At 38.5% G+C, this 14,243-nt stretch overlaps 1 protein-coding gene across 1 annotated transcript in view; it reads left to right on the plus strand.

Annotated features, from left to right (window-relative positions):
- Positions 1-14,243, plus strand: part of LOC122531858 (neural cell adhesion molecule 1-like) — a 407,829-nt gene that overhangs the window by 309,578 nt on the left and 84,008 nt on the right. Inside the window, exon 3 of the mRNA XM_043660123.1 lies at positions 3,789-3,997. Within this exon, the coding sequence (XP_043516058.1) occupies positions 3,789-3,997 (209 nt within the window). The remainder of the gene's footprint in view (positions 1-3,788; positions 3,998-14,243) is intronic.

The raw sequence follows: 14,243 nt of genomic DNA on the forward strand, positions 1-14,243 counted from the left end.
TCCTCGTGATTCTCGTTTTTATCAACACTTGAAATTTTATTTCCATTATGGTCCACCTGGTTTTTTTTTTTTTTTTTTTTTGGCGATAGCTTGATGAAAACGAATGATATACCAGCAAAATCTGCCTTCATAAATAGTTCATACTAGATACGAAAGTAATGCGCACAATAATAATTTCTAATAATGAGAGTTGTGCAATAATAATACAAGAGATATAAAAATTCGAGAGCAAAATATATATTGACACACTTGTAATTCTATAGCGTTTAATAGTAGAATGTTAGAAAAATGACAAAATATCCTTTCGTAAATATCGAATGATACCAATGCCATCCAGATCCATAAAATCTGCAGTGCGTTGAACGATTGAACTTTCTTCAATCGTTCATTTTTCAAAAGAAACTATTAGGTTGCGACCCATAATTCCTTGGAGAAGTTTTATCTTCGTAGTGAGTAGAGTACAAAAATTCAGAAGAAGAACAGAAATTTTAACTTTGAAATTCAATTTCGTCAAGGTCGACTTTCCAGCGAATTCTTTACAAGTATCTCCATCAAAATCTGAGGTGTAGAATTCATTGATGTGCATACATTGATTCTACAAGTTTCGCAGGTGAACGCGAAGAATAAAAGACAGACACAGACACAAAAATAATTAAATTCTGTCGGGACGGGGAGATTCATTACGCATAATGTTTAAAAAGGAAAGAAGCGCGTTCGCGTTGCGATAATATTCATAAATTTTTTTCATCGTGGCTCTCGTTGGCCAGTGCTCGTCGGCGCTTTTCAAAACGCTCCATCTTTTGCACGAAACAGCTCGTCACACTAACGTCAAAACTGGGCGGGAATCTTGAAACGGTGGCTGGCCTGACGTTTGCATTTAAAACCGTCTGATTCATTCGAGCTTCCCCTCCGCCCACCCCCTTACGCCAGTTTAATTTATTCAGCGTACCGCCGAGGGAATACGTCTATCCGCTCGCGAGAACGTCGTTCGCGGCGTTAATTAAAATAATTATGATAAAATTTCGGTACCGCTTCCCTACACTCGTCTCGAGCGCTCGGCAAACTTCTGATGAGAAAATCTAGTGAACCCGCGCACGCTGATGATCGAAGATCTAACATTAACGATCTAATATTAGTGTTGAACATTCGTTCGAAATTTAACCTTCGACGAAACGGGATTAAGTGAGAATATAGTGGCTCGGATTGACATTCGGACGCTGGACATTAAAACTGTTATAATTTGGTAAAATTTGAAATTTATAAATTTTGCAAAGTTTTGTAAGAAGAAATTGAATAACAATAAATTTTGAAACGTGGACAGCATTCGTTCGAAATTTAACCTTCAACGAAACGGGATTAAGTGAAAATATAGTGACTCGCGTTAATATTCGGACACTGGATATTAAAATTGTTATAATTTTGTAAAATTTGAAATTTGTAAATTTTGCAAAGTTTTGTAAGAAGAAATTGAATAACAATAAATTTTGAAACGTGGAACTTTCGACAGCATTCGTTCGAAATTTTACCTTCGACGAAACGGGATTAAGTGAGAATATAGTGACTCGCGTTAATATTCGGACGCTGGACATTAAAACTGTTATAATTTTGTAAAATTTGAAATTTGTAAATTTTGCAAAGTTTTGTAAGAAGAAATTGAATAACAATAAATTTGGAAACGTGGAACTTTCGACAGCATTCGTTCGAAATTTAACCTTCGACGAAACGGGATTAAGTGAAAATATAGTGACTCGCGTTAACATTCGGACGCTGGACATTAAAACTGTTATAATTTTGTAAAATTTGAAATTTGTAAATTTTGCAAAGTTTTGTAAGAAGAAATTGAATAACAATAAATTTTGAAACGTGGAACTTTCGACAGCATTCGTTCGAAATTTTACCTTCGACGAAACGGGATTAAGTGAAAATATAGTGACTCGGACGCGTTAACATTCGGACGCTGGACATTAAAACTGTTATAATTTTGTAAAATTTGAAATTTATAAATTTTGCAAAGTTTTGTAAGAAGAAATTGAATAACAATAAATTTTGAAACGTGGAACTTTCAAAATAAACTACGTAGCAGATGAGAAAGACACTTTTCTCCTCGAAAATGCTATGAATTGTCACGGTATGTCACGACATTGAAAAATGTTCTCCATATCTGAATGTGTAATGAACTTGAAGAATATAAATTCCTCTTTGTGAACGACTTTTCGAAAACTTGCTGCACGATCTTCATTCGCCAATTTATGGAACTTTGAATATCAGGAAGTCCTAACATCTCGACATCTAATCCTAATCTTCAAAGTTCAACAACGTAACGAACAAAAAATCATCGTAGAGTAAACTTTGAGCAATCACCGTGTAAAAGAGAGATCAGTTTTTCTTCAATTTTTAAGATCGTGGTCAAGATTTATTGTCAGTCACGAAAAATTTTTTTTTTAACATTTTTACGCGTGTGTTTGAATGAATTACAATTTCCCAGAACGAAACTCGCATTAGATCATTTTTGAAAGAAATGAATTCACTATTGTTAAAATAGATAACTTTCGAATACGGATCTTTTTTTACAGAGCTATATCAGCCTAAATTATCAACAATTTCTGTTCGTTACGAAGAGTTATGCTCTTCACTGTATTTTGTTCCGAAATCGTAACGTTTGAATGCATCACGCGAAACGTTGCATTCAGACATCACGACGTATGTTATTCCGATGTGCGCAAATGTTTCTGACTGACTGACTGACGCGAGGATCCATCCGAAACTTCGTACGCTCTCGTCCAATACACACTCAGTATGCAGTGTCCTCGAAACAGAAAGTTAGGTCAGAAATTTCTTGTATTTTGAGGATTTCCCGGCACTTGTCGATATTCTTACAAATCATGTCTAAGTATCCAAATTTAGAAAATATCCATAAAGTTTTATATTTGGAAAAATTCCATGTTTGGAAAATCTCAATCTTTCTCGTCTGCTGGTTTCTCTCACTTCGAAAAAATAGATATTGCAATGTCGTGGGGAATAAATCGAAGAAGTGTTGCAGAGGTGTAAACATCGCGAAAATGGACTGTATACTCTTTATCGAAGAGTATGGAGAAAAAACCCGAGAGTCGCCGCTTTAAGAAACCAAAATATTAGCTAAATATTAAATAACTAAATTAGCTGATATTTAAATAAAATAAATATTTAAATGTAATATTTAAATATAATATTTAAATAAAATAAATATTTTATAATTTAATATTTAGCTGATATTTAAATATTAGCTAAATATTAAAATAACCAAATAAATAGCTAAATATTTAAATAACCAGAAATAGTTAAAAATCCTAAACAATGACAGGAAATTCAAAGTCGTTCTTCCTCTGGAATGCTTCAATACAAATTACGTATGTACATAACTTTAACTGCTGCTTCGTAAGGCGTAATATTCAACTGACGACAACAGATTCAACACTACAACTACCAAAACAGTCAATACCACAACAACCATATGAATATTTTTGTCAGACGTTTTATAGAAACATATATTTTACAAATATAAAACACTATGTTTCTGGTGACTCGATTGATTCTTCGTAAAACACGCATGTGAAAGTGCACTTGTGTACTCTAAACTATTGTATTCTAAAGATTTTCCGTTTCTTTCACTTTAACGTCTCTCGATGGAATTTTTATGCCACGGTCGTCATTCCAACGTGATCAGAGTGTGAGAACATTCGAGAACACGAAACATTTTCGAGATTCGACAGAGCGAATCTGTGAGAAGTATATTTTTGTACTGGTTGCAGCGTTGATGCGAGGGATCGGGATTTTGGTATCGCCGAACGATGGTCGGACGACACGGTCTTCTCGAATCGGGCGTACTTCATGCCGGACAAGAAACCGGCCGAACTCGGCGTCGACCACATAAGGGAAGAGGACGCCGGCATTTACAGGTGTCGCGTCGACTTCCAGATCGGCCAGACGCGAAACTCCAAAGTCAATTTAACGGTGATAGGTGAGTATCCTTTAATTTCTCTGAAATTTTTCGCCTCCGCGGTCATCGAATCGGATTTACTAGTCGATATCGGTGGCACACGCGGTTCGCAGTGTATGCACTCGAACTCGACGTTTACCTTAACGCTGGCGACAGAGTTCACGTGGAATGAAAGGAAAATAAAGACGTAATGAAAATTAACTCGTCAATGCTCGATACGTCGTTCCTCGTAGAACTTTTTTTTTTCATTCGATCGGGTAAAAGCATGGGGGAGAAAACACAAAGAGAGCGGAAGAAAAGGAACGGGTGAAACGCGGTGTCTGTTTATTCGCGGGACGTTTCCACGTTCGAAAACTCGCGAACAATCCGCGTTATTCCGTAACAAAGAACGTCTCTAGCGACGCAATGTTTCTCTACCGGCCTCGGTATATCGTTTATATACTTCGTTTTACGCTTTCAGAAATCCGCTAATTTTTCGAAACTCTCCAACTCTCTGAGAGTTGACGCATTAACCTCTTGCACTGGAGTAACGTGTGCCACGTCGTGAATTTTTTGTACCAAATTGCAACATTTTCTCAGTTTTAAGTTATATTAGATTAGTTATTATTATATTTTTATTATATTAATATATATATTAAATTTTTAGTATATTAATATATATTAATATATATTAAATTTTTAATATATTAATATATATTAATATATATATTAAATTTTTAGTACATCAATATATATTAATATATATTAAATTTTTATATATATTAGTATATTAATATAGTAATATATTAATAAGTATTTTAAATGTAACCCAGGCAAAATAAATGATAAGTTGATTACTTATTTCTTGATAATTTCTATCCGGTGATATCATACCGACAAGTTCAAAAGAAAAAGAAAGCGACGAATTGTATTTACACATATATTATTATACATATATATATTTATATATTTATATACATAATTATTATACGGTTCGGTCACTCGTTATGGTCCGCGAACCAGTTGCCAGTGCAAGAGGTTAAACCCTACCAGGCCGTAATCTGCTACGTGCTTTTCTATTAGCGTTCAATTATTAACGCATCGCTAGTATTTCATCGCTCTGATTCATTATTCAGAAGTGGGAAGAGCTTACAACGCAGCCAATTTTTCAACGATTTCGGCACGATTTTTTAATCGAAATATCGGGAGAGGCGCGAACAGTGTCGTGGAAAAAAAAACGCGTTTTATCCGCGCGTTTCCGCGAAGCGCACGCGACAAAGCGAACGTATCAAGATGAGAACTGCAGGCAGCCGTATCGGACAATGGCGTGTCGCGCCACGTACCAGCATTCCCCGCTAGTTGGCACGCGTTTTATCTGGCAGACGAATCGCCGTGACACGCGTCGAGCTTTCAACGTTTCTCACCGCCAGTGCGATTCACGCGCCGCAAGAGTGCGAAGAGAATCGCCGAAAGCTGATTGAAGAGTTGTTATGATAGAGGGGATGCCTCGAGGTGCGATTTATTTCTCTCACCTGGCTCGGGGGCAAACTATGTTTGCACGAGTCAGTCGTTCGATAGAAAGTCAAGGTGAAGCACGCGAAGGTGAAACGAATTGGAAATTTATACGCGAACTCACACCAGGGGGAATTTTGATCGATTCACGCACTCGTTGGACAAATTCTGAACGTGTATGTCGTAAATGATAGTGTCAAGGTCACTCACGACTCGGTGTCGATCGTGCATCTGTGGCCATTTCTGTTCCTCTCGAAGGACCATCCACCGTTGTGGGAAATAAACTGAGTCCTTACTAACTGCTGCTTGACTCACAGATTAATGTTTTTAACACAATCACTAGCTTTTCGTCCGCTGTTTTATATGTGAGAGCCAATCACATTTGAATAATGGGCCGGTATTTTATTGCCCTGAACGTCGATCGGGAATTTTCTTTAAACTCTCGAGTAGGCGACCGAGATGACAATAGTAAATGCTCCTGGCACAATGGCCTTGAAGGAGCGTAGTAAATGTTATATTTATATTATATATATAATATTTATTTTATAATTATTTATAATTTATAAAATATAATATATTATAATGTTTAAAGAATTTATAATTTAAAATATTTAAAAAATATATATATATTCTTTTTTATCATTACAAAAAGGAGGATGAATCGCTATAAATATACGATAATACTTCTTCGTATTGACAATAAGTCCTGGATTGTTGTCCGTTGTTAGTCAATAAGTACGTATAACCGTTATTCGAAATCATCAAAAAACAAACAGATTAAGAAATATTTGTTCCTTAATATCAGGATATCGTTACAAGATCGACGGTGATTTGAAAGATACTTAAAGCTAGCTAATTCGTCAAACAATGAGGAACAAACAGAGTTCGAAAGGCCCGCGAGAATTATTGCCGAGGGTGTAAAGTTTCGCCCGGCAGGGAAGTCTAACTCGGCAAGAACTTGTGAAATTTCAGAGTAGAACCGATCGGCTCTCTGACTTCTGCGTGTAACTCGATGATTTTACTTGTCCGAGCAAACACGATTCTAGTTGCTCAGGCCTGTTGGCAACAGTTCTCTTAAATCGACCGTAACGCTCCTCCTACCCCTTAAATCTCCACAGAATACTCTGTAATACTTCACGTGAAACGCACATGCACGTCCGTGCCGATACGATCTCACTCCACTGACGATCTAACCAAACATGCTCTTATTCTACTCGCCCAAGTCCACGGTCAATAACTTAGTCAAATCAACTATTAACTTGCTTCTTTCAATCTCCGATATTCCGTGTGTCCGTGCACACGAGACAGACGTGTATCTACGTCTGATCCAATACAATCTCGCTCCACTAACAGTCTAACTAAACGTGCTCTTATTCTACTCGCCCATGTCCACGGTCAATAACTTAGTCAAATCTATTATTAACTTGCTTCTTTCAATCTCCGATATTCCATGTTTGTGCACACGAGACAGACGCGTGTGTATGTCTGACCTGATACAATCTCATTCCATTAATCGGTTTGACCGAACACTCTGCTATTCTACTTACCCAGATCTTCGACCGAACACTCTGCTATTCTACTTACCCAGAATCGATTGTATTTTTATTTATTTATTTTTAATCAAAATATTCGTACGTCCACGCAGGATGTGCGCCGTGTCTGACCAGACACGATCTGATTCCACTAATCAGTTTGATTCAATACGCACTTTCCTATTCGAATTACTCAGATTCGACTGTTTAGCCAAATCGATTATCTTTTTTACTTTTTCATTTTTCTATCGTACGTTCACGCACGACGTGCACCGTGTCTGACCAGACACGATCTGATTCCACTAATCGGTTTGATTGAACACGCACTTTCCTATTCGAATTACTCAGATTCGACTGTTTAACCAAATCGATTATCTTTTTTACTTTTTCATTTTTCTATCGTACGTTCACGCACGACGTGCACCGTCTGACCACACACGATCTGATTCCACTAGTCGGGCCAATTGCGCGGCGATGCAGCGAAAAAAAAAACTCCCCACGGCCAGAGATTATCTCTCGCTGTTGAAATCTCCACGATTGTCCAACGGGCGTATTGCACGGAACAATTCCATTAAAAACGATATTATTTTACCGGTGGCCTGGTTCGGGGTTTATTAACGACTATCCGTTTCCATCGGCCGTGTCCACGGAGATCAAAATCGACCGATTAATGCCCGGCGATACGCCAAACAAAGGAACAATATTTATTTGCTCGGCTGGGCCGATTCTGCCGGGAATTTCACGAACGAGCGGCGCCGCGCACGGCTGAAAAAAAGATCGCGTTTAAACAGAAACAGGGAAAAACGCTATCGCGATATCGCGTCGCGCTTTATTGCGCGAATGAGATCGTTAAAATCGTAAAATATCAAACTGGAATCGCGTGACTCGTTTGTTTCTCATTTTTCTTTTTCTCTTTCTCTTTTTTTTTTTTTTTTCCTCGTTCACTCGCGAACAACGCCGCACGATTTCAGCGATCATTAACACGAACGCTCGTCGCGAGAACGAGCAATAACGCGGAACGCGCGTGTCCATTTGTAAATTAAAAAATTTCCCATCGACGCGCTCTGTTGAAATGTTAATCACGTCGGGATTGCGTCGCGAAAGCACGGGAACCGATCGGGGACGCCGATGATTCGTTCAACGAATCGTCATCGTCGTCGACGTCGAATTAAATCGTGCCCAAAGTTATCATTTATCCACGGATTCGGAATATTCGACGACGTAAAAGATAATTCCTACGATTCCGCGCTCCGTGATAAATTGCCTCGGTCCTTTATTCAATCGTTTTGATCCGATATCGGGCCGGCAAATAAATGTATTTATTCCTTGAATAAAAGATACCGTGAGAATCGTACACGTAATACGATTTCGGATTCACATTCACGGTGGAATTATATTTTCACAGTTTCGCGTTCGGAAGATTAAACAAAATTAATGCTCTTTGGTTCTCTTTGAAAATAATTACAATTAGGCGACGAGCGTTTGTAGAAGCTCAAGATTTAAAAAAGAAACACACAACTGTTATTTGTGCGAACGTTCGAAAATTTAAATTTTCCACGAAATTCGCAAAAAGGGGATTAGAGAGAAAGGGTAAAATTAATAAAATTAAGATAATCGTAGCCTACGGCTAAAGTGACGATCTCAGGATCTCGGTTGAAACAGCTTCGAAGTGTCGATCACTGGCTCCGCGATCTTTGCTGACGGATATAAAGTCCCTCGTGACGTTAACGAGCTACTTCACCGCTGATTTCGATTTTCTGCCTGCAGCCAGCGGAGAGATGCGCGTCGACGCGAATGATTTCCGGGGATGTTCGCGTTTTCCAAGGCGAACGCGTCTCCGATTCCCTCCCGATTTTTGCTTTGACTTTCATTTCCTGAGTCGCAGCCGGATACGAGATGAATCGAAGTGATGGCAGAGTCTGAAGGGAAGAGGCCGATAACTTTGCCACGTTTCCCTACGAAAACGTTGGTAGTAACGTTGCGAATCGTTAGTAAGTCGCGTATGTCACTTTGAAACCGCGACGATTTCGATTTGGCTCGAGATTCGCTGATTACGACGTATAGGATAACGATTATAGGAATTCCAGAGCTTTGCGCTGGTTGGCGCAAATTTGACGTAAATTCGAAGTTGCTTGAGAAGAACGGTGAGTCGCTTTGAAGAACAATGTTGCGAAATTTAGTGCAACTGGATCGTGTTAATGGCGTGCAGATACTTTCAATGGCTTCTGTGATATTAATTAATTAACGTAAAATATAATTTTTGGCAAAAATTGAATGACAGGATTAGAGAGGATTGGAATGCTTGAATGAATCGTTAGGTATAAGCAACGAATAATCTACGCCGAATAATTAAAAGTTTAAGACCACTTGGAACTTGTACAACTGATACTATTAATGAAATTAGTGATATTGATTAATTAACGTAGAATATAATTTAGTACAACTAGACCGTGTTAATGGTGTGCAGATACTTTCAATGGCTTCTGTGATATTAATTAATTAACGTAAAATATTTTTGGCAAAAATTGAATGATAAGATTAGAAAGGATTGGAATGCTTAAATGAATCGTTAGGCGTAAAAAAAATGAATAATCTACGCCGAATAATTAAAAGTTCGAGACCACTTGAAACTTGTACAAATGATACTATTAATGAAATTAGTAATATTGATTAATTAACGTAGAATATAATTTAGTGCAACTAGATCGTGTTAATGGCGTGCAGATACTTTCAATAGCCTCTGTGATCTACGTCAATTAATTAACGTAAAATATAATTTTTGTCAAAAATTAAATGACAGGATTAGAAAGGATTGGAACGCTTGAATGAATCGTTAGATATAAAAAAACGAATAATCTACACCGAATAATTAAAAGTTTAAGACCATTTGGAACTTGTATGATACTATTAATGAAATTAGTGATATTGATTTATTAACGTAGAATATAATTTTTGACAAAAACGAAATGATAAGATTAGAAGGGATTGGAATGCTCGAATGAAGAAATTATCACTTTCAAAAAATGAATAATCCACATTGAGTAATCAAGAGTTTAAGATCATTTAGAATTTGTATAAATACTTTTAAATTTGTAACGCAACCAGATAATAATCTTAAGCATTCTTCCAAGTTATTTGAAAGAGGAAGAAGATCAAAATGATCTTAATCCTCTTGAAATGTTGTGGAGAGAACTTGGTAGACACGCTTCAATTTCTAGAACATCCACTGTTGGGTGAGTATACTGTTTGAAAATTTAAATAAATTAAGCGACAGGATGCCTAGAATAGTAAAGATTACATTGGAAAACGAAGGAGGATTTTTATTTTTTTATAAAGCATACGTTACAAATAGTTTTCAGATGTTAGCTAATGAACTTTATTTCTTAAATTAAATTATTTCCAAGAAGTGGAAGCTTTTTTAATGATATACAATGTTCTTGAACTAGCGACAAAGTGATGAAAAGAAACGAAATTCCCAGTGAACAACGTTCTGAAAAAGGGATAATAAACATACACGAGGCAAGATGTAAAACATTTACAGGAAGACGTGAGTCAGTTTCGAAACAGATCGTCCAAGATATCTCCTTCCTATTTTACAGCTTGGGAACACTATTCCCAACAATCAGCTTACGGCAACACAATTCAAGGGAATTTGTTTGAAAAGCGAACGCGCCGTGAAGAGTATCCAGTAATCAGTTTACCTCAAATAGGTTTGTCCACTGACCGGCTGGTTTCCGGGCCGATTTTCGTCGCCGGAAACACCGGCTGTATTTCCACTTAACGTTTCCGCGCTCTCGAACGCATTGAATGGGGCATTACGGGGGTAAGAGGGAATAACGACGTCTCGAGAAGCGATAGCGCGTTCCAGAGAGAGAGAGAGAGAGAGACACTGGGAATAAAAGCGTGGCGGAAGTTGTGGGTGGAGCGAGCATGAATAAAAAAAAAGGGGATGAAAGGGGGTAGCTGTTAAAAGGAAACGGTCGAAGAAAACCGCTATCAAGTGGAATCTACCAGATAAGGAAGAGAGAGAGAGAGAGAGAAGCATCTGCGATGGACAAATAGGTCGAGAAGAGAATCAAAAGAAAGATTGTATGGAGGAGCAATGAAAAATGAGAAGACGGGGATGGGGGCGCAGGGAACAAATAGGGCAAAACAATTGCCAAGAGAGAAGACGAGATGAGTGGCGAAGGAAGAAGAAGAGGAGGAGGAGGAGGAGGAAGGTTAAGCGAGAAAGGACGAAGAGGAGTGGGCGCGTTATAACGAAACGACGCGACGTGGCGTGTCGAGGAGAAAAAGAAATCCAATTAACAATCCCGCTCGAGAGTTATGGAGATGCTGCCCGGCCCGGAGAAATGTAGAACATTCGTTGCACGTTGCGCACGTTGCGCACTCGCTTCTCTCCCTCTTCCAGCGTCCCGTGGAATTTTTCCCGCAGGATAATTAGCTTCTTCTCTGCCAGCCATTTCGCACGATCATCCCTTCTGACCCATCTAGTCACGGTGAGCGAAAGAGAGAGAGAGAGAGAGAGAGAGAGCGCTGGTGTTGGTAAACCTTTTCCAGATGAACGCCAATTAACGTGCTTTTCCTCCTTTTCTCCCAACGGAGGAAATTACTCGCGTCTCGCTCTCCCTCGTCCTTTCTTCGGAAAGTCCTCCGCGTCACGAGCACCCAGTCCAGTCGTTTCCACTGGACAACACGATACCGCCGCGTTTCCGGTCAGCAGCGTTTCAGAATTTTTCGAAACGGGCCACGCGAGCCCGTCTTCTTCAATCCCCTTCCTTCGGGAAACTCGCTCGCGTGAGAGTAAACGGCGATAATTAGATCTCGCGTGGATTGGGAAAGAAAAATAAGTATTTATCGGAATTGAAGTCTGATGAAAGCGACGAAATTGAAAACGTACAGAGATGTAAGAGCTGCGAGTGCTGGAAAATGAAATTTGTGTTTGGCAGCAGTGAATGGAAGCAAGAGAAGATATAAGACATAAAGGAGTGGTAGTAAATAAGATATCGGCTTTTTAAACTGGTCCGCGTGCGGACCATAACCAGTGACCAAATCGTATACTGCAAATAATTCGTCGCTTTCATTTTGACCTCGTCGGCATAATATCGATGGATAGAAATTACTAAGAAGTAATAAATTTATTACTTGTTTTGCCTGGGTTATACTTAAATATACTTAAAATTGAGAAAATATTGCAATTTTGGGATAAAAGATTCTCGACTTGAAGAAGATCTCGACGGCTGTACCACTCGTACGGTCGAGTTTGATTTGTTGGGTATTCGGTGATGAAAATTTAATTGCCCCGACCATCGTAACAGTGACAGTCATAATTGTAGCATTAGTGTGAGTCTAAATAATCAAATGAAACGAACTTTTAACATTATTCGAAATATAAGCATCGCGTAATATAAACATCCACGCGTCCACAACCATAAAGTCGCTGTTGGCACGGCCGCAGTGTTAAATGATTAAGAAACTTTTTTGCCATTTTTCAAAAAGACTATTATTAGGTTGCGATGGTTCCTTGGAAAAAGGCGAAAGAAAAAAATTGGTAAAAAAATTTCTTTATCATTCAACATTGCGGACGCGTGCGTAGTAACAGCGACTTTATGGTCCTGGACGCGTAGATGTTTATATTTCGAATAACGTTAACAGTTTTATTATTTGACTATTTAGACTCACATTGATACTACATCTATGATAAATCAAATGTTAGTGAAACCTAATCCAGATGTATAAATATTCTTTTTCTGTTCGAACTAATGTCGAAATAATGTGACGAGAAATACAGACTAAATCACGACTCGGAACTCCGGGAACGTTTGATATTCTTGCGCTAACAATATCTTTACGATGCAACGTTCAGTTTGCGGAGAGACCGATTTGACCGAACGTAACACCGAATGGCTACTCGAGGCTCGTCCACGATTCTCAATACAAACGTGGGTGTAAACTAATTACGCGACGATGCTAAATTAATTTTCGACGATGCTAAATTTTCGCAAGATTCCGATCGTTGCTTCTGACCTTTGTCACGGGCTTAAGCCGAGAGAAAGAGAGAGAGAGAGAGAGAGAGAGAGAGGTGCCCCCTTTGTGCACGTTTGAGAACGCAAGTTGCTCGAACACACTTCTCTCTGAAACTCCTCCTGTACGCGGCAGCTTGCCCTTCTCTCTCTCTCTCTCTCTCTCTCTCTCTCTCTCTCTCTTTGTGTGTAACATACTCCGTCCCTTTGTGATCCGACGTTTGTTCAAGTTCAAACGCTGCCAGACGAGAACGAACACATCTCCCCTCTCTCCTCTCGTAGCCAGTGGAACTACGATTATACGCAGTGCAAACCGAAACTGCCCCTCCCCCAACTCGTGCCGGAAGAACGCACAAGAAAGCGACGATCCTCTCGCTCTCGCGACCAGTGTACACGCGAGAGATTTAAATCGTCGTCCCCAGATTGACTTTCGGGGTCCGATCGTTTGCACATCGAGGACAAAGAAGCACACCGGACACTGAGTTCGAGGAAGAAACCAGAGAGAGAGAGAGAGAGAGAGAGAGAGAGAGAAGGAAGAGCAGAAAGTAGAAACACGGACTAAGAAACAGAGACTGAAAACCGAAATATTGTGAGGTTTAGGTATTATACCGGTATTTGCTCCCATATTATCGTAATACAATCGCTATTTGGGAAATCGGTTTTAATACCGGTATAAGACGGTCGTACCGGTATTTTCATACGTATTTTATCGATATTTGATGTCGACAACGGTAAAAATACCGAAATATATACCGGTACGGTACCGCTTTACTGACGAAAACACATGTTTCATTTTCTACGTACAGTGACTCTTATTAATATTCGAATATCATGCTATTCAAAATATATTGTTGTGGATTTCGATTGTTTGTAATAGTAAATTTGGATCAATTTTTTAATAATATAATAGAACATTCATTATAGTTTATAGTAATGTAAATTTTATTTATTTATTGCACATACTTTTCTTAATATCAAACAATAAACTGAACTATGTCGAAATGTAGCATGGCAAAAATATTCGGACATTTAAAGAACTACGATATTTGAATCTGAAAATTGTTAACATAAACAATAATTAGTATTTTGTTAGATAGCCCTTAACTTCAATAATATATCGCAGACGCTTAGGCATATTTCCAGTAATTCTTTTTAAGTAATTTAGCGGAATATTCTTCCATTCTACGATTAATCGTTGTTTCAACTCCTCTTTCGATTTAT

This window comes from Frieseomelitta varia, unplaced genomic scaffold, assembly GCF_011392965.1.
Source record: "Frieseomelitta varia isolate USP_RPSP 00005682 unplaced genomic scaffold, Fvar_1.2 scaffold_418, whole genome shotgun sequence".
Classification (NCBI taxonomy): Eukaryota; Metazoa; Arthropoda; class Insecta; order Hymenoptera; family Apidae; genus Frieseomelitta; species Frieseomelitta varia.